This window comes from Macadamia integrifolia, chromosome 3 (genome assembly GCF_013358625.1).
Source record: "Macadamia integrifolia cultivar HAES 741 chromosome 3, SCU_Mint_v3, whole genome shotgun sequence".
NCBI classification, from domain to species: domain Eukaryota; kingdom Viridiplantae; phylum Streptophyta; class Magnoliopsida; order Proteales; family Proteaceae; genus Macadamia; species Macadamia integrifolia.
This window is the reverse complement of record NC_056559.1, coordinates 9,566,904-9,588,692: the sequence shown is the minus strand read 5'-3', so window position 1 is coordinate 9,588,692 and position 21,789 is coordinate 9,566,904. Positions and strand designations below refer to the sequence as shown.

At 38.9% G+C, this 21,789-nt stretch overlaps 1 protein-coding gene across 1 annotated transcript in view; it reads right to left on the bottom strand.

Moving 5' to 3' along the window:
- The window catches only part of LOC122073198, a 24,293-nt gene extending 2,547 nt beyond the window's left edge, over positions 1-21,746 (bottom strand). Inside the window, exons 1-7 of the mRNA XM_042637741.1 lie at positions 21,519-21,746; positions 21,171-21,347; positions 14,525-14,634; positions 7,098-7,263; positions 6,909-7,009; positions 6,741-6,813; positions 6,479-6,614 (exon numbers count right to left, since the gene is read on the bottom strand). Coding sequence (XP_042493675.1) covers positions 6,479-6,614; positions 6,741-6,813; positions 6,909-7,009; positions 7,098-7,263; positions 14,525-14,634; positions 21,171-21,303 — 719 coding nt within the window. The 5' untranslated portion in view covers positions 21,304-21,347; positions 21,519-21,746. The remainder of the gene's footprint in view (positions 1-6,478; positions 6,615-6,740; positions 6,814-6,908; positions 7,010-7,097; positions 7,264-14,524; positions 14,635-21,170; positions 21,348-21,518) is intronic.
- Between the last annotated feature and the right edge of the window lie 43 nt (positions 21,747-21,789).

Genomic DNA, 21,789 nt, shown 5'->3' with positions numbered 1-21,789 from the left:
ATATATATATATATATACCTCCTGGAGTCCTGGGATCTCCCAATTAGGGAAAGCCCCCCTCCCTCTTAGCCCTTTTGTTTTTGCCCTGTTGTGTTTAATTTGTGGTTGTAGGTAGTTAGGCCTCGGCCTTTTTTTTTTTTTTGTTCCTCCTATGTTTCAGTCCTCTGGCTTGTATTTGCTTCCTTTTCCCTCTGGGTTTAATATATTTCTATTCACCCAAAACAGCATTCAGCCCTGTACTATGTTACCTGGGTTCAGGCATAGTTGCTCGACGCCTTGGTCACATTGTTTTTGGACCCTAACGCCTTGGGTCACCTAGACACTGTGACAACTATGGGTACAGGTATGGGTACAAACTACAGTGATTATGTCAAGCAGCTGGATAAAACTGTCCCCAAGACACAGGACGAATTTAGATTAGGCAGTCATTGTTGTTCTTGTTCTTTGACTTATTTCATTTTAAAAGCACAAAATTGTTGGTTTCTGGTCTGAAAACAAAAGAAAATTATTTAAATGGAAAAAAAGTGTTTTGTCGAATCATGTCAAGAATTGGCATGAATCAAAATAGGGGCCAAGTATTAATCTAGAGTTAGGACACAAAGGACCTAACCCCAGACAGGATCTTTTCAGCAACAGATTTACTCTTTTGAATAATATTTAGATCGATTGAAAAATAAAACTAGAGAATAAGGGGGACAGGGAAGGGCGATAGGGTAGTCTCTCAGACACGAATCTCTCACCCACAGCTTCTCAACTTATTTTGATTCTCTCAGTCACAGCCTCTCTAAGAGTCTAAGGACAATGAGGATGCACAAAGCAAACTTTCTTTCATAACTTCAATTCATGGGGTACCTTTTAAGGGTCATTACAATTTATAGGCATAAAACTCCTCACAAGAAAGAACAAAAATAGCAAATAACAGAAGAGGAAACCAAGAAAGTCTCTCTAAAAGAGATCTTCCTTGTACAAGAAGAATCAAACCAAAAGGAAACAAAGACTTTTGGAGTTTTGGTAACTAAGTTGCTTGTCCTAAGACAAACCAACCTTTTACAAAAGGAAACAAAATAGAAAGGAAACAAATCTTTGGACAAAGAAGTCGTCTTGAAGTCTCGTGACCACTAACTTCGATTTATTTTGAGGTCTCCTCCAAGACAAAACAGAAAATAGAAACTTATTGAAACTAAACTAAATCGAAAATTAAAATAGAAAAATATGGACCCAAACCACTGTTCACGAGAAAAGTAACTCGTGAACAGTATTTTTCCTGAATTTTATTTTTGTCCTCTTCTTCTTCTTCTAGCTTTGATCTTCATCAAGTATCCTATGCAATTAGATAAGGGGTTCCAATCCAACAGATTTTCTTTAAGATAATCTTCATTCTGTGGATATAATCTTATTTTGATTTACCAAGCAGAGGATAAAAGATTCTAATCCAACAGTAGTCAAAACAAATCCAACGATGGCACTGTAAACTATAGTTCCATTTTAGTCTACCATGGGGTCAGCAGCATCAAAAACAATCCAATCTACATGCCCATCCACAGTGCAGTTAGAAAAATGGAGAGTGATAGACTGCAAACGGCACAAGAAATCAGGGAAAGAAAACGGTGAGAGGGATGAAGAGTGGCAGAACATCTATTCTGTCCTTTTTTTACTGTTCTTTAAAAATATTTATTTTTTTTTTGTGAATAAGAAATTCATTACCAAGGAGGAAAAAATAAAAGGCGGGGGAGTACAACCCCCAAGGGCAAGGAAAAGAAACCAAAATCAAAGAAGATGCTACAGCCCAGAAGGGGCGGTGGGAGGCGAAGGGCGAGATTGAAGGGGGTTGGGGAGACCCCAAGAGGAGACAATGTAAATGTTCCTAGGGGTACTGACGACTGGGGACGGCGGCATCAGAGCGAGCTTGGAGGAGACCTCAAAATAAATGGCATTCCAAATCTTGTCGAAAGACCTAGAGTTGGAAGTCCATCTACGAAGGTTTCGCTCCATCCAGATGTGACTAATGGCAGCTTCGAAGGCAAGCTTTCCAGCGATGTCGTAGATGGTATTACCAACAAAGGTCATGTCAATCCATTTCCATTCACAGGAGAGTGGGAGGGGAGATCTTCTGGAACGCCAACATAGGCCAAGGGTCTTTTTCCAGACAGTAGAGAAGGGCATTCAAAGAAGAGATGGTTGGTATTTTCTTAGCCATTCCAGCAAAGGCAGCAAGAGGGGGACACAGGGATATGGCGGTGGATAAGGAAAGCTTGGGTCGGAAGACAGTTGGAGAGGGCTCTCTAAACAGTGAAACTGTGGTGGGGGATGTGAAATTGGAATCAGGTAATTTTGAGCCAAGGACAGAGGGTACCAGGGGTACAGACAAGATGCCAAGCAAAGAGAGAGGAGAAGGTTCCAATGGGGGAGGGAGTCCATATTACTCTGTCTTCCATGGGAAGGTGGGGGAGGGGGAGGGAGGACCAAAAGGAGAGAAGAGGGTTGGGGGAGGAGGGCAGAACCCAAGTACCATTGGCAATGATGAAGAAGACGGGGGAGCACTTTGTAATTCCAAAGGAATAGACCGATCTAAGCCCGCTTGGGGAAAGAGAACGCCTGAAGGGTACCAGTTGTCAAGCCAAAGAGAAGTGAAAAAGCCATTGCCGATTTTGCAAATTATAGACTAAATGGCAAGAGGCTTCGCCAGGAGAATTTTCTTCCACACCCAAGGGGCATTGTTGGTGAGGGGAGCCGTCCACAAGGAATCCTTACGGAGGAAGGAGGAGCAGACCCAAGAGACCCAGATACTACTGTGATTGGAAGCAATCTTCCAGATGACCTTGAGAATACCCGCAGAATTAACATCTTTGATCCTTCTAAGGCCAAGGCCTCCCTCAGATTTGGGGAGACAAACAGAGGTCCACAGGATGGGACAAAGGAATTTAGAGGCTTTCTCACCCTTCCAGAGAAGGGAGCAGAATAGGGACTCAATGGCTTTGATGATAGCCTTGGGGAGTGTGAAAACACCCAACTAGTAGATATAAGAAGATTGGAGGACAAAACCGATGAGCTCCAATTGAGCTCCAATTGGCCCGCATAGGAGAGAAGCTTGCCTTTCCATAGGAGGAGCCGATTGCAGATGTTTTTTAGCATGGGGGTGCAATGATGGGTAATCAGACTAGAGGAGATGAGAGGGAGGTCAAGGTATTTGACAGGAAGGGAACCGAGGGAGAAACCAGTGAGGTGAAGAAGGTGGGATTTTATGTCATCAGAGACACCCGAAAGAAAGATGTTGGATTTAAGAAGATAGATGCGGAGACCCGAGATGGACTCGAAGAGGCGAAGGGAGGAAAGAATGGATTCAATGGATTAAGGATCGTTTTTGGATAAGATCATCAGCGAAAGTAAGGTGGGTGAGGTTGATAGATTTGCATTTGGGGATAGGGGAGATGAGAAAATCATTAGTTTAGGACTTGATGGATCTAGGGAGGACCTCAAGAGAGAGGGAGAAAAGAAGGGGGGAGAGGGGACATCCTTGCCTAATCCCCACAGAAGGGGCGAAGTAACCAGCTGGGGAGCCGTTAACAAGGACAACGAGAGAGGGGGAAGAAATACAAGCATAGATCCAGTCGACAAAGGGAGGGGGAAGGACATGGATAAAAGGGCTCGGTATATGAAGTCCCATCAAATGGAGTCAAAGGCTTTATGGATATCAATCTCAAGGAGGGGCAAGGGGGAGTGAGATTTCTGGCCCCATCTATTTTTTCAGGTTAGTTGGTTTCAAAAACAAAAATCGCATAAACACATTGTTTCTGATATGGAAGTGTTTTTCTGTTTTCCAACCACCCTAGGGGGGAAAATCCAAACAAGGCCTTAAGAAAGAGCGACATATGTCTAAAAATGGGTAGGGGTACTGAGGGTCAGTTAAAATGTGTCAAATGGGGGTTATTCTTCTTCTCCAACATAACCATGTACAAAGCATTCAATTTATTGTCGCACGTCGGAGTGTCGGACACATCTGAATATCTCATGACCATGTCGTGCCATGTCAACATGGGTACTCTGCGGGTACATGAAGTGTCTAGGTAACAGATTCCCTCTGGAAAAAGAAAATAAGCATGGAAACATGCCAACTTGTGTGGTCATGTTGCAAAAAATATAGAAAATATAAAAATAAAAAAACTCCATGGATCTTTCAATAAATAGAATAAGTGCAAACAAACACTTGTGAACCATTACATAAGTAAAACAAACATATATAATGGTATAAGATTGGAAGTGATCCCACAACTGCAGTCTTTTACTCAAAATACTACAATAAATACATAAAATATGAAAATATCAGTACCTTATCTGAAAGAGAAAACATAATGGAAGATATAGAGTATCCTAAAAAATATAGATATAGTCCAAGTATCCTCAAAAAAATTCCTATTATCTATTTGTCTTCACCAATACATACAGATTTAAAAAGAACACTAACAAATCACACATCATGACCATTTACATAAAATTTAAATATCCATAGGAAATCAAGTAGGAATTATAAATATTTTCTTCTTAAGAGTATCCATAAAATGTAAAAATCCAGAAAATCATTTCAGGAATCTTCTCTAATTCTAAATTTCAGGAATCTTCTCTAATTATATCTCTATTAGCTCCACTGATGAAAGGAAGGATCCCAAGAATCGATCTGGGAGATTGCTTTTAGCAATAAACATTGGTTACATTTCTTTATTTTATTTGTAACTGTAACTACTAACTAGTTCATGGACGAGTGCTCTTGGATTAGTTGGTCTGGCTCTGAACCTTTGTGCACTATGACTTCATTTCCAAGAAATCATGCAGTGGTAATTAGAAATGAGAAACTACTTAATAACCAAGACCTTCCTTAGCTGATATGCTGAATTACTTGTTTGACAAGAAGACATTAAATAGGAAACTACTACATGTTCACTAAGTAAAACACACCCAAAAAAAAAAAAACTCCCTTCAAAAGGCAGGATCAAAATCAATCCCTCATATTTGTTCTTGACCTAGTCTAGAGAGTCTCCAATTTCTACCCCAGCTGTAACCTTATTGATTAAGGCACATAATAGGACAGAATCAGAATTGTTGGAGATTTTCATCCTCCTAGATGCTGCTTAAACCCCAACACGACAGGCTGGAATAGGTTGTAACATAGTCCATATTCTGAAGCCGGTATTTACCCAATTTTGACCCCCCTTATATATATATATATATATATATTTGGGAAAGGGTAAGATTCATTAAAATTCAAATAAGCAAAAAAACGCAACCTGTAAACTCGGGTGCTATACAAAAAAGACAGTCGAAACAAACTCTACATCAAACCCTCCCCATAAAGAACCTGTAGCTATATGCAGGCCTCTATTTAATTAAAATTATTACACGATCTTTCCCATAAACAAAGAAGTAAACTCGGGTGCTATACAAAAAAGACAGTCGAAACAAACTCTACATCAAACCCTCCCCATAAAGAACCTGTAGCTATATGCAGGCCTCTATTTAATTAAAATCATTACACGATCTTTCCCATAAACAAAGAAGTTCCACCCCCCCTGCCCCAAAAAAAAATCTGGGATAAACAAAGACCAGCTCGCAACCAATCTTTTAGCTCACTACACCATCACATATGACGCATGTTCATTTCTTTCTTTCTGAGTACTCCAAGATACAGCAAAAGGAGCTCATAGCCAAAAAAACACCATCCTACCCTCCATGGCATTTCCTTCCCACTCCTCCATCATTGCATGCAATGGAACAGCCAGCACCCCCACCACCACCCACTCCCATGGACGACCCAAGAACAAATGGATGGCCTCCTCTTGAAACTCTTGACACAGCACAAACCTATTTTGATTCTACCTCTCTTAATAGAGTCATCTCAGGGGAGTCTTTTCTAACAACATGGCCCATACAGAGAAGCAAGTCCTAGGCAATTGTGCTTACCTGATAAATTAATAATAATTAATGGTAACCAATTAAATCAGTAAATATTAATGATTACTAATTAAGCCAGCAATCACTGATCACTATATCTCTTCCTCGACTCCACCAAAGTTTTTTTTTCCTCCTGCCAAGCAAAACTAGGTGTACCGTATACATGAAATTTCCTTTTTCTAATGGATCCCACTTATTTTATAAACCTACCAACAACACAAATGAATAATCAATTATTTATATTTAACAACTAATTGACAAGTGATAAGCAATCATTACCAATCTTCAATACTTATTTATCACTACATAAACAAACAAATAACATAAAACAGTTCTTCCTGTACTGTCGCTTACTTGTTTGCATTATCTAGTAAGCAAAATTTGGTAGCTTAAAAAAAAAAAAGGTAAGCAAAGGATTTGAATATGGACATCAGAAGATCAAGATTCCTTTCTCTAGAAGCATGAATCCCCAATTTCCACAAATCCAAAAGAGCAGGAACCAACCACCTTTCAAAGATAACAATGGGAAACTTACATTCCAATCATATTTGGTCTCTCAGTTGACACATCCCATGCCAGAAGTGTACCCCGTCTATCACCAACAAATATCCACTCCAAAGTTGGATGAAACGCAAACGCACCAGCACCAATGAGCTTAATAGTATTATCAACTGTATCAAGGAACAAGGAAATATAATAGGAAAAGATACCATTTATTCAGAAAAGAGTATTTACTAAGAGATCCTTCTTAAAATGGTAATAGCTGAGACTAAACGAAATTATTAACCCCATCTTACGCTGTAGTGTGTAATGAACGGCATAGGTCTGGATGTTGTAAGCTCGAATCAAACCATCTGCATAAGCCACATACTAAAAACAATACAGACTATTAGAAGACAATCAGCCACTTCAAACCTGAGCCGCCAAGAGCATAGAGATGTTATAAGTCATTTTAAGCACGTTACCAAGACAGGCAGGCGAGGATGACAAGCAAGATTGACGATAGGTTTTTTCAAATCTGTCTTTATTTTTGTTGGTGCCCTTCCCCCTTCGACAGTTCCAACCACTTCATGCAGGCAAGCCAGTAAAAGGTTTAGAGAAAATTATAAGGGTAAATCAATCACAAATAACATTGATAAAGATTAATAACAAACCTGTTACACTCATCCGTCTGTGGAAACCAAAAAAAACAATAGGTTGGAGAGGGGTCAATGCCATATGGACTTCTGTTTCAGAAGAAATTTGTTCCATTCTCTTTTCAGGTGAATGCAACACACAAGTCTGTTCGGTGTCGAAATCACAGGACCGAATTGTGCAATCCTAGAATATAAAAGAAATTTAGTTATAGAGGTCAACATGAAAGAATTTTTTCAACCTATCCAAATAAAAAAAAATATGGAAGTAAATATCAAAAGACCCCAAAAAAGAAAACAGACGTGATATGGAAATGTTGAATGATGAGTTATTGTAATAGGGGGTTATATCCAAACGGACCCATAAGCCCTCCTAGGGTTTTATTTCATTATAAATAAGGAGGATTGTGCTATTCTTTTGGAACATCGGTCGCTCAGGAAGGAGGAGGTCATTCCTCTGATCATGACTACCCCTTCTTCCCTACTAGCACCATTAACTTGGATGGGAGCAATTATCTAATCTGATCTCGGTCTTACTACAAGTCGATTGCGTAGTTATGCCGGATTTCTCACAGGTGATTAAGTTTGCCCTAATACTACAGGTTCTGCTCATGACAAAGGGGATACTGCGAATTGGATGGTATTGTCCAATCTTATTAATTCTACGTCCTCTTCTATTGCTCAGACATATCTGTTACTTGATTTTGCTGCTAAGATCTGGAACGCCGCTAAGGCCACCTATTCCCATGTGGGAAAATGTGCCCAGTGTTTTGAACTAAGGAAAAAGGTTCATCGGGCTACTTAGAAGGAGTTACATGTGGTTCAATATTACTCTGATCTACAAGGTATGTGGAATGAGATTGACTATTATGAGACTTATCAACCTGTTTGTGAGCCTGATGTTGTTGGATTTAAGAAGCGTGAGGAAGAGCTCCGCGTTTATGATTTTTTGGCAGATATTATCAAATTAGGGTTAATGTGCTCGATCCTTCACCCACTCTTGAGGAGGCTATTCCATAATTTAGGTTGAGGAGCAACATCGATCTGAGATGCTACAGCCTATTTCTCAAGATCGCACTGCTCTGGTTTCTGCTACTGGAACTAGTTCACGGACTGCTAACCCATCCTCTATTAATAAACCAATTGTTAAATGTGATTATTGTGGCAAGGAACGTCACACCAGGGAGACTTGTTGAAAGCTCCATGGAATCCTCGCCAACTCTCATGAGTGTAGAGTCATAGAAAGAACACTTAGGCAAATTAGTCTGATACTACAGCCGATTTTAATAGCTCGACTACTAGAGGATCCTCCTTCTCTACTGAAGTGATGGCCATGCTTCGTCGTATGCTAACTTAGATGGGATCCTCCACTGTTGTTGTTGCCTCCTCGTTACCAACAAAATTACTGCCTCCCACTTAGCCAAGTCAGGTACTATATACTGTGGTTATAGTGCATCTATTACTCCCTAGGCTTGGATAATCGACTCTGCGGCTACTGATCACATGACTGGTTTGCACACCTTTTTTCTACAGGTAATACCAAAGTTCGTGTTGCAGATGGTTCTCTTTCACCTATTGCTGGATCAAATTCCATTATGTGCTCTCCTTCGTTATCTTTGTCCTCTGTGTTAAATGTTCCTCAGTTTTCTACTAATTTATTTTCTATTGGTAGTATTACTAAATATTTGAAATGTAAAGTCACCTTCTTTCCTATTCACTGTGTGTTTCAGGACTTGGTGACTGGGGCAACGATTGGCAATGGTAAAATGGATGGTGGTCTCTTTTACCTGGACACTAGTCCTTCACGGGCTCTACACACATCTTTTGATTTAGCACTCTCAGAGCTTCTGGGATGGCATCTTCGTCTGGGTCACCCCCCATGGGGCACTTTATGTAGATTATTTTTTACTTTAGTTAGACACTGTACTATGGATCAGTTTACTTGTGATGCATGTGCTTTGGCAAAACAAACTTGGAATGTTTATCCTATTTTTTAATAATAGAAGTACTGTTCCTTTTGCTTTGATTCATTCTGATGTTTGGGGCCTTACCAACCGTATCTCTGTTCTTGTCTATAGATGGTTTGTTACTTTTATTGATTGCAGTACTCGTGCTACTTGAATTTATTTATTGCATCATAAAAGTGAGGTGTTTCAGTGCTTTCGGGAATTTCATTGCATGGTTAGGACTCAGCTTGATGTTAAGATCAAGATATTGTGTACTGATAATGGAAAGGAGTATATGGATGGTTCCTTCCAATCCTATTTGGTTGATAATGCGATCATCCATCAAACTAGTCGTGTGGTTACCCCAGAGCAGAGTGGGGTGGTCGAACATAAGAATAGACATCTTTTTTTAAGTTGCTCGCTCTTTGATGTTTGAGATGTAGGTACCTGCTCCTTATTGGAGTGAGACAGTCCTTCCTACTACATATCTCATCAATAGGATGCCTTCTCATATTCCTAGATTTAGGGGTCCCATTGAGTTGTCATCTGGGTCTCATACTTTTGTTATTCCACCCAAGGTGTTTGGTTGTATTTACTTTGTTCGAAATCATTAGATTCCTGACAAGCTTGACCATCGTGGCCTCAGGTATATTTTTGTTGGCTACCTTCCCACTCAGAAGGGATACCGATGCTATCATCCACCTTCTTGGAAACTCTTTGTTTCTAAGGATGTGATCTTTCATGAGACAAAGGCTTCTACGGATGTGATCTTTCAAGAGACAAAGGCTTACTTCTCACCTCTTCAAGGGGGACTTCTGGTAGTGAAGAGGTGATACAAATTCCTACCTTTAACTTGCTCCTTTATTTCCTCCCATGGATGAAGGGGAAACTCAAAAGGAAACTGGAGAGAAGACTACTGGTCCAGAGGTTCCTATTTAGGGGGAGCCATCAATTCAGGACCAGGCGGTTCCCATTCAAGGGGAGCCACAGGTTCAACAGAAAACACAGTATGGTCTAGTGTTACAGAAGTTCTCTCGAAAGAAAAGTAGATTTCACACTACTCCATTGATCCCTGATCCCAAATCCTCTCTCCCAGGTATAACCTTTCCCCTTACTTTTGATCAGTCTCTTGATGTTCCTATTGCTCATAGAAAAGTAATAGGACTTGCACTTAACATCATATTTCCAATGTTGTGTCTAATAATGCCCTTTCTCCATCATATTGTGTGTTTGTGTCATCCTTGTCCTCTGTTTCTATTCTTAAACATGGCAAGAGGCAAATGCAAAACCTAAATGGGAAGGAGGCAATGAATGAGGATATGAGAGCCCTTCATAAGAATAACACATGATATTTGGTTGATCTTCCCCTCCAAAGCGGCCAGTTGGCTGCAAATGGGTGTTCATGGTCAAGCATAATGCTGATGGGACTATGAATAAGTACAAGGCAAGACTAGTGGCAAAGGGCTTTACTCAGACTTATGGGATGACTACCAGGAGACCTTTGCTCCTGTGGCCAAAATGGATATAGTTTGAGTCATCATCTCCTATGTAGTGAACCGAGGTTGGGAACTATAGCAACTGGATGTCAAGAATGCTTTTCTTCAAGGAGAGCTAACTAAGGAAGAGTATATGGACATTCCACCATGATACTCTAGTTCAAAAACCAAAGGCAAAGTGTGCACGCAGACTGAAGAGAGCTATGTATGGATTGAAGCAATCTCCTAGCACATGGTTTGGTCGGTCCCACAAGGCCATAATAACATTCAGTTTCACTCAAAGTAATGTTGATCATACTCTATTCATTAAAAGGGTGGGTGATCATATTACTGTGCTGATAGTGTACATGGACGATATTGTCGTTACTGGAAATGATACAGCTGAAATCTCGAAGCTCAAAGCCTATCTTGGTAAGGATTTTGAGATTAAGGACCTAGGAATGCTAAAATACTTTCTTGGGATTGAGGTGGCACCATCTACTATGGGTATTGTTCTCTCTCAGAGAAAATGCACCTTGGACCTCCTCTCTGAGAGTGGGTATGTTAGGGTGTCAACCCTTGGATACCCCTATTGAGGCTAACTCTCATCCCAGAAGCAAGGAAGATGAACCTATTGATAAAGGTCGGTATCAAAGGTTGGTTGGAACTTGAAAGACTTATATTTCTATCCCACACGAGACCAAACATAACTCATGCAATTAGTTTAGTGAGTCCGTACATGCTTTATCCCTATTCCTCAATCCTCACACATGAATGTCGTGTACCGTATCCTTAGGTACTTGAAGACTGCCCCAGGAAACAGCATTTTATTCTCTCCTACAGATCATATGAGGATTGAGACATATATTGCTGTTGATTGATCCTCGTTCTACTACTAGCTATTGTACCTTTGTTGGTGGTAACTTGGTTACGTGGCGCAGTAAGAAACAGCCAGTTGTGGCTCGATGTAGTGCAAAGGCTGAGTTGCGAGCAATGACACATAGGATTTGTGTACTACTTTGGTTGCAGTCTACTTCATGATTTGGGTGTGTGTCCATCCAAATGCTGACGTTATATTGTGGCAATAAGTTAACCATCAGCATTGCACACAACCCTATTCAGCTTGATCGTACTAAGCGTGTGGAGATTGATAGGCATTTCTTCAAGGAGAAGTTGGAGCAAGGCTTTATCTGTATTCCTTTTGTGCAGAGTGAACATCAGTTAGCAAAAATTCTCACAAAGGGACTTAGTAGAAAATCTTTTTACTTTATTTTGTCCAAATTGGGTATGTGTGATCCGTGCCCAACTTGAAGGGGAGTGTTGGATAATGAATTATTGTAACATTGGGTTTTAGGGTTATATCTAAACGGACCCTTAAGCCCTTTAGGGTTTTATTTCATTATAAATAAGAGAGGACTGTGCTCATTAATGTACAATTCCAACTTCCCTAAATCTTTCGGAAAACATGCAAAGAATATTTTTTGGTGGGGGAGGGCTTGGAATATATCAGTAATGTAGCACTCACCTTGGCAACATTGACCTCATCTAGGGTCTAGGCAACACCATGGCATCATGGCAACTATAAAATGGACATTTCTTCCACATCTTTGAACACAATAGTGCGTCTATTAACAAGAATCTCTTTTAGAGGTCTACTATAAGAACCTTGCCAAGCACCACAATACTTGGACCATTCATTCTACTTGAAGTACCAACATTGAACACCACAAATAGCCTCCACGCTATTCTTTGTGGGTAGTGGAAGAAAGATCAGATTGCTCAAGTGGCAGAGCAAGGTCCAAAACACACATCATCAAGGGATGGAAGAGGTGACCAGCCCAAAATCTATATCCGAATTGGCTCATAGTCTGAGTTCAACCCACCTAGTAAGATCAAAACTTGCTCCTTTTCAAGAGACATGTAGACCTTGGCTTCATCTTCAGAATTGAACAAGTGAAGATCTCGATAATGATCATACTCCTCCCAAAGTCCAATAACAGTAGTATAATAGTCAGAGATGGTCTTGCTCCCCTACTTCATGGAGAGGTACTGCTGAAGGAGCTGGTAGACCTTAGCAGAGTCGCCTACCCTGTCATAGGTCTTAGAGACGCTATCCCAAATATCATTAGCAGTTTTCTTCCGAATAAATCTTCTACCTATCTTAAGTTTAATGGAAAAAATGAGCCAAGTCATAACTATAGAATTCGCAATTTTCCATTTCTGGTATGCTGAATCAGTGACAGTGGGAGCCTTGATAGTCCATTTATATACTCTAGCTTCCCTCTACACCGCAGGGATAAGCTTCACAAATTGTGACAAATCCAAATAGTTGGTACTATCCAACTTCACAAGGGAAATCTAAGTATTGGGTTTATCAAAGACAATCGAACTGGGGTTGGTACTACTCGGCAACCCGATGTAGCTTCCATAGGTTCAATGAGATCAAACATAATGTATGGATACTCCTAAACAAACACAATTGGAGCTCCAAACCAAGCAAGCAACACAGTACCCAAATATCTTCCTCTCAGAATCAAAGAAGAAAAAAAATTTCAGCAAGCAAACCAAGCATATAACTCAAAGAAATTCACCACAACCACATTCTTCAAGGTGTAGCATCACAAAATAAGAGCTCAAGAGTCTCAAACATCATACCTTACAAACACATAGTATTCGGAAGCATCACAGACATCATTTCAGAGGCAAAAAAAGACCCACAACAGGGCTAGCGGTACCATATAATCCAAAGAAAACTGAGTTGTGGAGCAACAACTCTAAGGGGCTTGATGCTAGGCTAGGAGTGGGTGATAATAAACCCTAGGAAGATCCAAAGAGGCCTGGTTCAAGCTCCAAAGCTGGCCAGATGAGAGAGAGAGAGAGAGAGAGAGAGAGAGAGAGAGAGAGAGAGAGAATTACCCCGGGGCTGACGGTAATGCTGCCAAGGTCCAAGTGCCTCTTACTTCAAAGGAAAACTTCCCCTTGGTGTCTCTAATGTCTCCTTTCTTGCCTATCTCATGATTTCTTCAATCCTTTTACATAGAATCTCCTTCCTTGGAACCCCTTTGTAACCTAGGGTTCCAAAGAGAAGAGAAGGGAATGGTAAACTTGTAGCACAACTCTCAAACCAACACCTTGACCTCTAATACCAAGTTAGAATACAAGGATGGGAAGAGAACAAGAGAATGGAAGGTCGGAGAAGAGAGAAGAGAATAGTGGAATGTTGTGTGTAGAGAAAAGATTCTCAACCACATATATATTACTTCACTAACAAGATATAAGAATTACATACACCTCCCTAGGGAGGTAAAGGGAAAATTAGAAAATACAATAAGGGACAAGAATATAATAAATTTGTCCCTAACGTACCCTTATTATATAAACTCCAACACACCTTTCTTCAATTCCTCTTTGAAATATTTATGCTTGCAAATTTAAGACAGACAGGCAACCTTTACAGAAGACTGCTTGAGTGGAAACTTAAAATCATCTAGCCAAAAGCACTCAAACCTGAGTAGAAATGACCTTCTCTTCACAAAAATTTGCTTTTATAAAATAGGATTGTGATTTGATGCCACAGAAATAGTGCCTTTTGAAGTACATTCCTCCCATTCCAACAATAAAATCCTTCTGAACATTGAAGAATAGGTGGCCCTTAATTACTAGATCGGACTTGGCTTAACCCTTCATAGGAAGACCAATCAATGCAATCAATAAGTCAGCAAATGTTGAGGACAAGTTTCTATTCCTACCATCTGATACAGTTTCTAATCCTACCACCTTTTTTCACAAGCATATCAGACTACATCCAAGTACATTCTAAAAATTTAATCAAAATTCGATATTCTTTAGCCCTGGTAAACACCTAGGGGTGGTAGTTCTTGGAATTTATAATAAACCCTAACCATTATACAAAATTTCAAATAATTCCCATAAATAAATAACATTTAGAGAACCAACTCACAAGCTACAAATTAGTACCTTAAAGTTCTATATACAGTAGTTGCAAAAGATCGAATTAGATACCAACCTGAAGAATAGCAATAACAGCATGGCTACTGATAGGACTGTACAACATACGAACAACAGGTGCACCAATATCCATTGAAGAGATCTTGCTTCCAGTAAGCGCGTCAAATTCTATATACACAAAAATTACACATAATATGCCAAAAAAAAAGAGCAGAGGCAAAAATCATGGAAAAACCCCCATAATTAGACAAGTAATTAATATAGATACATAAAAGGGCGGAAAAGAATTCAGGTCATGCAACACATAACTACAGCATCTTATTCCTTTTTTTTCTCCTTTTCTCTACTTTAAAAGAAAAATCCACCTGTCCATCAGAAGTTTAGTATAGGGTGATATATGTCCATACAAAACATGGCCGAGAATGATAAACTAATCACCAAGGACCAAAAAATAACCTTACTGCTCAAGAAAACATAGCCATTGATGCAGGGAAAAAACAATTTGGCAATGGAAGAACTTAAAGAAGATGAAAAAGATCTTACTGGCTTGTGAATATGAAAATCACGATAAATCCAATACAAACAGCTAGGACCAAGAAAAAGAAGGAAAAATAAAAATAAAAATGGCAAAATTTTGAAGTTACAAAACTAAAAAAGATTTCTATTTTAGATTTAATATAATTAGGAGTTTGAGTTAACCGGTATCTTGTTCGTTCTGGAAATACGTCTTCCTATTCCATCTTTTCCCGAATCTCCATAAACAGAAGAAATAGAAGCTCGAGAAGAAACACCAAAACCTAGTTCACTCGCTGAGATTGATGGTTCATGCCGGAAAGGTTCGAAGTTGGACTCCTCCATTCCCAAGCATATTTTCATCTCTTGCAATGGACGCATCAAAATCATTCTCACCAACATAGCTTTTTTCTCGCCATATTTGATTAGTTTGGTGCTTACCTTTATGGACTCATGACATACCTATAGTTTGGTACATAAGAAATTGTCCATCCCGTTCTATAGATAGACAAATTGGTTCGATAAAAAAAAAAAAATTCCTCTTTCTTTAAATTCTGTAAAATTAGATCTGGGGGGACAAGTTGATAGCTGAGGTAGAAAAACATTTTTTTATTTCCAGGACTCATCTTTTGAGTTGCAATTTTCAGTTGTTCTGGAAAAGGAAAAAGCACCCAGGTCAATGAAGTTCTAAAAATCAATGATCGTGAATGATAAACTAATCACCAAGGACCAACCAATAACCTTAATGCTCAAGACAACATAACCATTGGTGCAGGGGAAAAATAATGGCGGAGGAAGAACTTAAAGAAGAAGGCCTTACTGGCTTGTGAATATTAAAACCAAGGTAAATCCAGTGCAAACAGCTAAGACAAAGAAAAAGAAGGGGAAAAAAATGAAAAAGAAGGGGAAAAAAAAATAAAAACAGCAAATATTTGAAGGTACAAAACTAAAAGGATTTCTGTTTTGTATTTAATATAATTAGAAGTTAGAGTCAATTTTGAGTTGCAATATTCAATTGTTCTGGAAAAGGAACAAGCACCCATCCAGAGATGCTAAAATTGCCGCTAGGATCAATTTTCAGTTTATTCAAAGAGTTATTTTGGAGTCTTAGATGGAGTAGGATTTCAGTAGTCTATAGCTATACTGTGAGTAACTAGACACGCTATGGATTTTAAGAATTCAAAAAGGCTTGTCTTTTTCCTGCAGGAATACTTAGCATTTCAGCTGCACGTAGAGAAAATTTTCTTATTCATATTGCTTCTGTTATTCATAACCAGCATGGTTTGGTGATTTCTTTATCTATGCGAGTTCTCTGCAGTTCTCAAATCAATATTTTTTGGCATTTGGGAATCTTTGCTGCTTAGTGATGTGGTAACGCTATCATGGCTGGACAGGCATGACCCAATCTGGAAACCCAGAACGAACTGGTCCCAGGACTGGGTTTTGGTCAACAAAGGTTCGTAGAAGGATTTATTTTAGTTGGGAGAATATTGTGTACTCTTTATTTATTTTCAGTTAGCTATTGGATATGTAGGAGAGTCAGTATTGTCTTCAGTTTCTTTGTTTAAGGTATTTTCCTATGTAGAGTTAGTTTCTATTTTATTTTTTGAGTTTTTCTCTTTATATATGATTGTAAACCAATGCTACGGAGAGAAATTGAATAAGACAGTGAGTTGCACTTGATTACGGGTGTTGTGGTGTTCTGTTTGGCCGTGGCCTTCAGTTTCCTCCTCAATCCTATTTCTATCTTTCTCTTATATTATTGCAAAGGCTATCCTTAACCGTTAGTTCTTAATTACTATCATATCCCTCTATTCATAGACCTAAGTGCCCCTCTAATATTATGTTTATTTACAAATCTACAACTCCCCTTTAATACTGGGATTTTGTTGATTATGTGAGCCCATAAGCAATCTGAACTAGGGTCTCCAAACCTCGGATTGCATCACTTAGATTCTAACATTGAGGTTCTTTCTTTTATTTGAGGTATTCTTTGACAGCTTGTTTTGGTTTCCTTGACAATATTTTTGAGGTAAATTATATCACCCAGCAACACCCTATAATTGAGTAAAAATACCATTTTTTGAATTACGATCAGTGAAAGCTTATTTTCTTGAATTCTTGATTTGAAAGTTGAAACACCATTCAATTTTCTACCTTCCCTGCCTAACAACCATTCTTCACCCCTTTAAGATGATCCCTAATCACCACATGATGCCACTATATGCCTAGACCAAACCCATGCTGGAAAAAGTGAATAAAAACAAGGATAGATTTGACCATGTGCAACTGCCAGAGGTTGCTTTGTTTGAGGTATTCCACATCAAGAGATCAAGAAACATATCCCTTTCTCTCTGTTGAAATATCCCAAGTGGGTAATGACCTAATGGGCCTACACAGCTGCAGGTGCTGTTAATTAACACCTATAACATTAACTTCAAATATTCAGCAGATCATAAAATCCAGAACTGAGTAGCTTTCAATCAAGTTAATTCAAAGGCTTCAGTAAGTTGCAAAATCATATGAAACTTTGCCAAGGAAAACTAGACCGAAGGACAAACAAAATCAGTTATCATAAGTTCAAAACTGATGATTTAAGACTCAAAAAGTCATCAAAGTCATTTCTGTAAATTGGGCCTAAAACTTTCCAGCAAATTTGGCTAAGTAGAAAATAAAAAAGACAAAAGGTTGGTCTGGACTGAAATTTAAGATAATACCCTTATAGATGCTTTAACCCACCATGTTTGGTTCAGAAGATGATAAATTTGGGCATGTATTCAGTTTCATTGTATCAGGCTGATTCAATTGCATTCCCAAAACCAGCCAATTTTATAATGTTGCAACATCAACCAAGCATCCGAACATAAAACCCCAGGGTTTGATAGTAGACTTCAGAAAAGTAATCCCCAAAGTTTTGGACCAAACAAAAAACCGTTAGAATAAGGATAAGTATGCTGCATGGGCACATTGGGTTTTCCCCCCCTCCACTGAACCTAATTAGAGTGGGGCGGCTGGATGGGGGGTATACTTGTAATTATTTTATAGTTTCTGTTTTGTACTCCTATCATGATTCTATATTATAAATAGAGGACTTGTGTGATCAGTTAAAGACACACAAGCATTCTCCCATTCATCCTGTTAACACCAAGGAACGTTTTCTAGGGCTTACAGCCAGAGACGAAAAATTGATAAATAAAGCAGATATAGTTTAAGAAAAACAATGATTAAAGCTTAGCAGATGTGGACTATCCTAGAAGTGATTCTAGATTTTGGAAAGATAAAGCAGGAAGCAAGTATTAAAAAAAAAATTAATAAATAAAAAAAAATAAATAAACAAAGATGGAGAAAGAGGTATTTTCACAATTCAAAGGACGTTACAATTTCTTGGCACAAGTATTGCATGCTTGTTTTTATCTAGACAAGTTTGGGGCACGGAGATCCACTAAATTCGTAGGTCGTCTTCTTGCATGCTGGTTTTGAACATAGTTCTAACTTTGAAGGTTCTGAAATTAAGAGGATTTTATCACTCCAGCAGGTGTAGCCTTTGTGAGAATGATGAAGAAAAAAAATCACCTGTTTATAAGATGTGAAGTTTAAGGAGTCCCGTGGGTTTACTTCTGGAATAGTGGAATCTATTTTCATTTTACGTTTAATTTATTTTTCATAACTCCTAGAGAGATACACAGAAATTTTTTTCTCATAATAGCCAGCAGTCAGTTTGGTCAGAAATATTTTATCCGAGATGATGCCACACCCAACTACATGGTGTCGATGTAAAATCATTCCCAGACTGTTTGAATTCTTGAATTTGTCAAGCTGACTGGGCCCAAGTTCACTAGGACGTGGTCTAAGGAGTTCACTTTGGTGATAGTGGCTGAATTCTAAACTGCAAATATAATACAGTATAATACATCTAGTATTCTGTTTTTGCCTCTTTGTAAATTTTTGGTTTACGTGTCCTATGAGTGATGCTTCCATCAATTCCAGAATTAGAAGAAAAAGAAAAACACCCTGCAGTTTGTCTGGTCCAGCTTGGTTCAATGTCTGGTCCAAACCTGGCCTGCAGTTCAAGGGTTGGCTCAGCTCTGGTTCTTCTCGAAAGCAGAAATAGTGGGTCAGTTTAGGAGTCTTATTTCCTTTATTTTACTAATGCCAAGTTGTTTAGACAGATTGGGATACATCCTATAAATTCCAGATCTGTTTTGGAGTTATTTTTTATTATATTTAGTTTTCTTTTTGGTTTAGGAAACCTGCCAACAGCCTACAACTGGGAGTTCTAGATTCTTTGTTTCTATTTTTATTTTCTATTATGGTTAGGATTGGCTCTAGCCTTTCTTTTTAGTGTTTGATTCAGTTCAAGCACTCTTTACATAAGTTTGTAATGGGCTACAGTCCTACATACACATTTGAAGAATAGAAATTATCTTTTCCCTTTTGATATTGTCAGATTCATCACGTTCTTCTGTGAAGCAAACATGCAGTAGAAGCCTGGTGAGATTCCAGGTCGGGGTTTTGTGGGATTCCTGCTCTGCAGATTGGTGGGACTTCTGATCATATCCTTCCTCGTTCTTTTTTCTTCTATTCTCTGGCTCAGGTTCAGGTTCAGGTTCCGTTTATGAACTGCCATTGATGTCAGGAAAAACCCATTGATGCTCTATTATCGAAGTCCCTGTCTTGTTCTGAAACTGAATTGACCTTCTAATATTAAGTTCTGTTTCTGCAGTTGCTCAGTTTCAATATTCTGTTTTTATCAGTTTCTAAACCTTACTTCCATTTCTGGAAGTTTCTAATCTCCACTTGCTAAATCTGTTAGTTTCTAATTTTAGTAGTTCCTTTGGAAGTTAATTTTGGATTCGAGTTTCTATTTTGGGTTTCACTTTCCTAATTCAAGCGGGGGTCATTGAATCTGATCATCTCTTCTTCAAACTTTGCTGTTTTGTTCCCCATACCCTCATAGACTAAACCAAGATTTGGCCCATGTCAGATCAGTCTTTGACAAGTTAACTAACTTTATTTATTCTAGTTTACTGTTCCTATCCTGCAATTCTGGTTTACTTGAGGTTTTCTCAACCCTAATCATTAGGTGACTTAGAATACCCAATTTACGAATCCCAAGGACTATTTGTGATGCGGCAATGACTTTGATTATAGTCAATCAAATCCAGTATATTGCTAAATTATGTTAAAACTAAAAGAAGTTGAAAGGAAAGACCACATATGGAGAAATATAGGCAGCTTCCCATTGACAGTTCAGTAATCCGCAAGAATCCAAAGGCATACTTTGTAGACAAGCTAAGAAGTTTTCCTTGATATATTAATTCATTCAAAGAAGTTTTCAGCAATCCAGCACAATCAATATTATTTCCTTTTAATTCTAACCTATGACGGTTCGGTTAAACTGGTAGATTAATATCTCTGAACTAGACAGCATGAATAATCCCCATGACGAAACTTTTCATATCCTCATCATGATTGATTAACTACTAGTCAATTTACCACTAGAATAATGCTCCCCATCTTTGAGACTATGAGGGGAAGTGTTGGTATTGATCCTGTTTAGCACATTGGCGCATGCCAAAATGATGAAAAATGAAAACAACATTGAACTAATCTACCTTGCACGTAATCCCATTTGAATTTTTGGTTTTCTAGAGCCCCAGAATGGCTTGACAATTACCGTTTTATGGGCTCATAGATTATAGATACTCAAACTGAATTTAACAATCCTCAGTATTAACAACGAAAAGGAAATAAGCTGATCAACTCCACATGTGGTCTCACTTACAGTTTTGGTTTTCTAGGACACAAATATCACGTTGTATATTCAGATTCAATTAGAGTTCATGGAATCTAGATTTCCAAATTGAAGAGTGTTAAATGCTATAGGTCAAACAAGACTGACAGTGGTAGAATAGTACACCGCAGTTGGATGAAATCTTACATTCCTCAATTCCGTTCTAAAGATGCAGAGTAACTAAATTTAGAAGTTCACTTCGTCATGGAGAAAATTTAACTCCCAAACAACCAAACCGGCCAAAACACTTTGACGGTAGGCACAATTGGATGCCATTAATGAAGTGATCTAAAGCCCTTGAACGTTTCATCATGGCATAACGATTCCAAACAAGCAAGTAAAACTCGAAACTGAAACTCTAAATCTGTATGTAACAAATACAGTAAAGGCAACCGACCAATTATGTAGTTTCCGATGGCTGCAGCTATTAGTGCCTGAGTGGGATGAAATGCAGCAGCATGAGGTTGCATAGATTTGAGCCCCCGACCAACATGACGGAGATCCAGGTGCTGAACCGTAGCCCACTCCATCGCTTCTCCTCGATTACCACCACAGTAGATCTTCCTTCAAGAATCTGAAAAAGAAGGGGGGGAAACAATTAGAACATAAAATAAAGCGAGGAAAGCTTCTCAAAACTGAACTGGATCTAACGTATAGCCATATGAGAAAGAAAGAAGATCGGATTCGCCACTGCTATCGAATTGAAGAAAAAGAAAACTTCCGAGAGATGGTTTTAGTTTTATACCTACTGCGGTCGGAGAAAGAGATCGGCTGTAATATCAATGGAAAAGACCCGAAATGCTGTGATTTGCAGAAGGCATGTCAAAGGAAATGCCGATCGGAGCAGCGGAGAAGGCAATTGGAAGAATTTTTGAGAGTTCGAGTGGATTGGGACGTTGGCTGTTGGGGTCTTCTCCAGCCGGTGGAGAGGAGGAGAAAGAAGGGCACGAAAGAAATTAAAATTTGGTTCTCTTCCCCGGATATATAGCTTCCTTTTCTTCGCCTTTCGGCTTTTA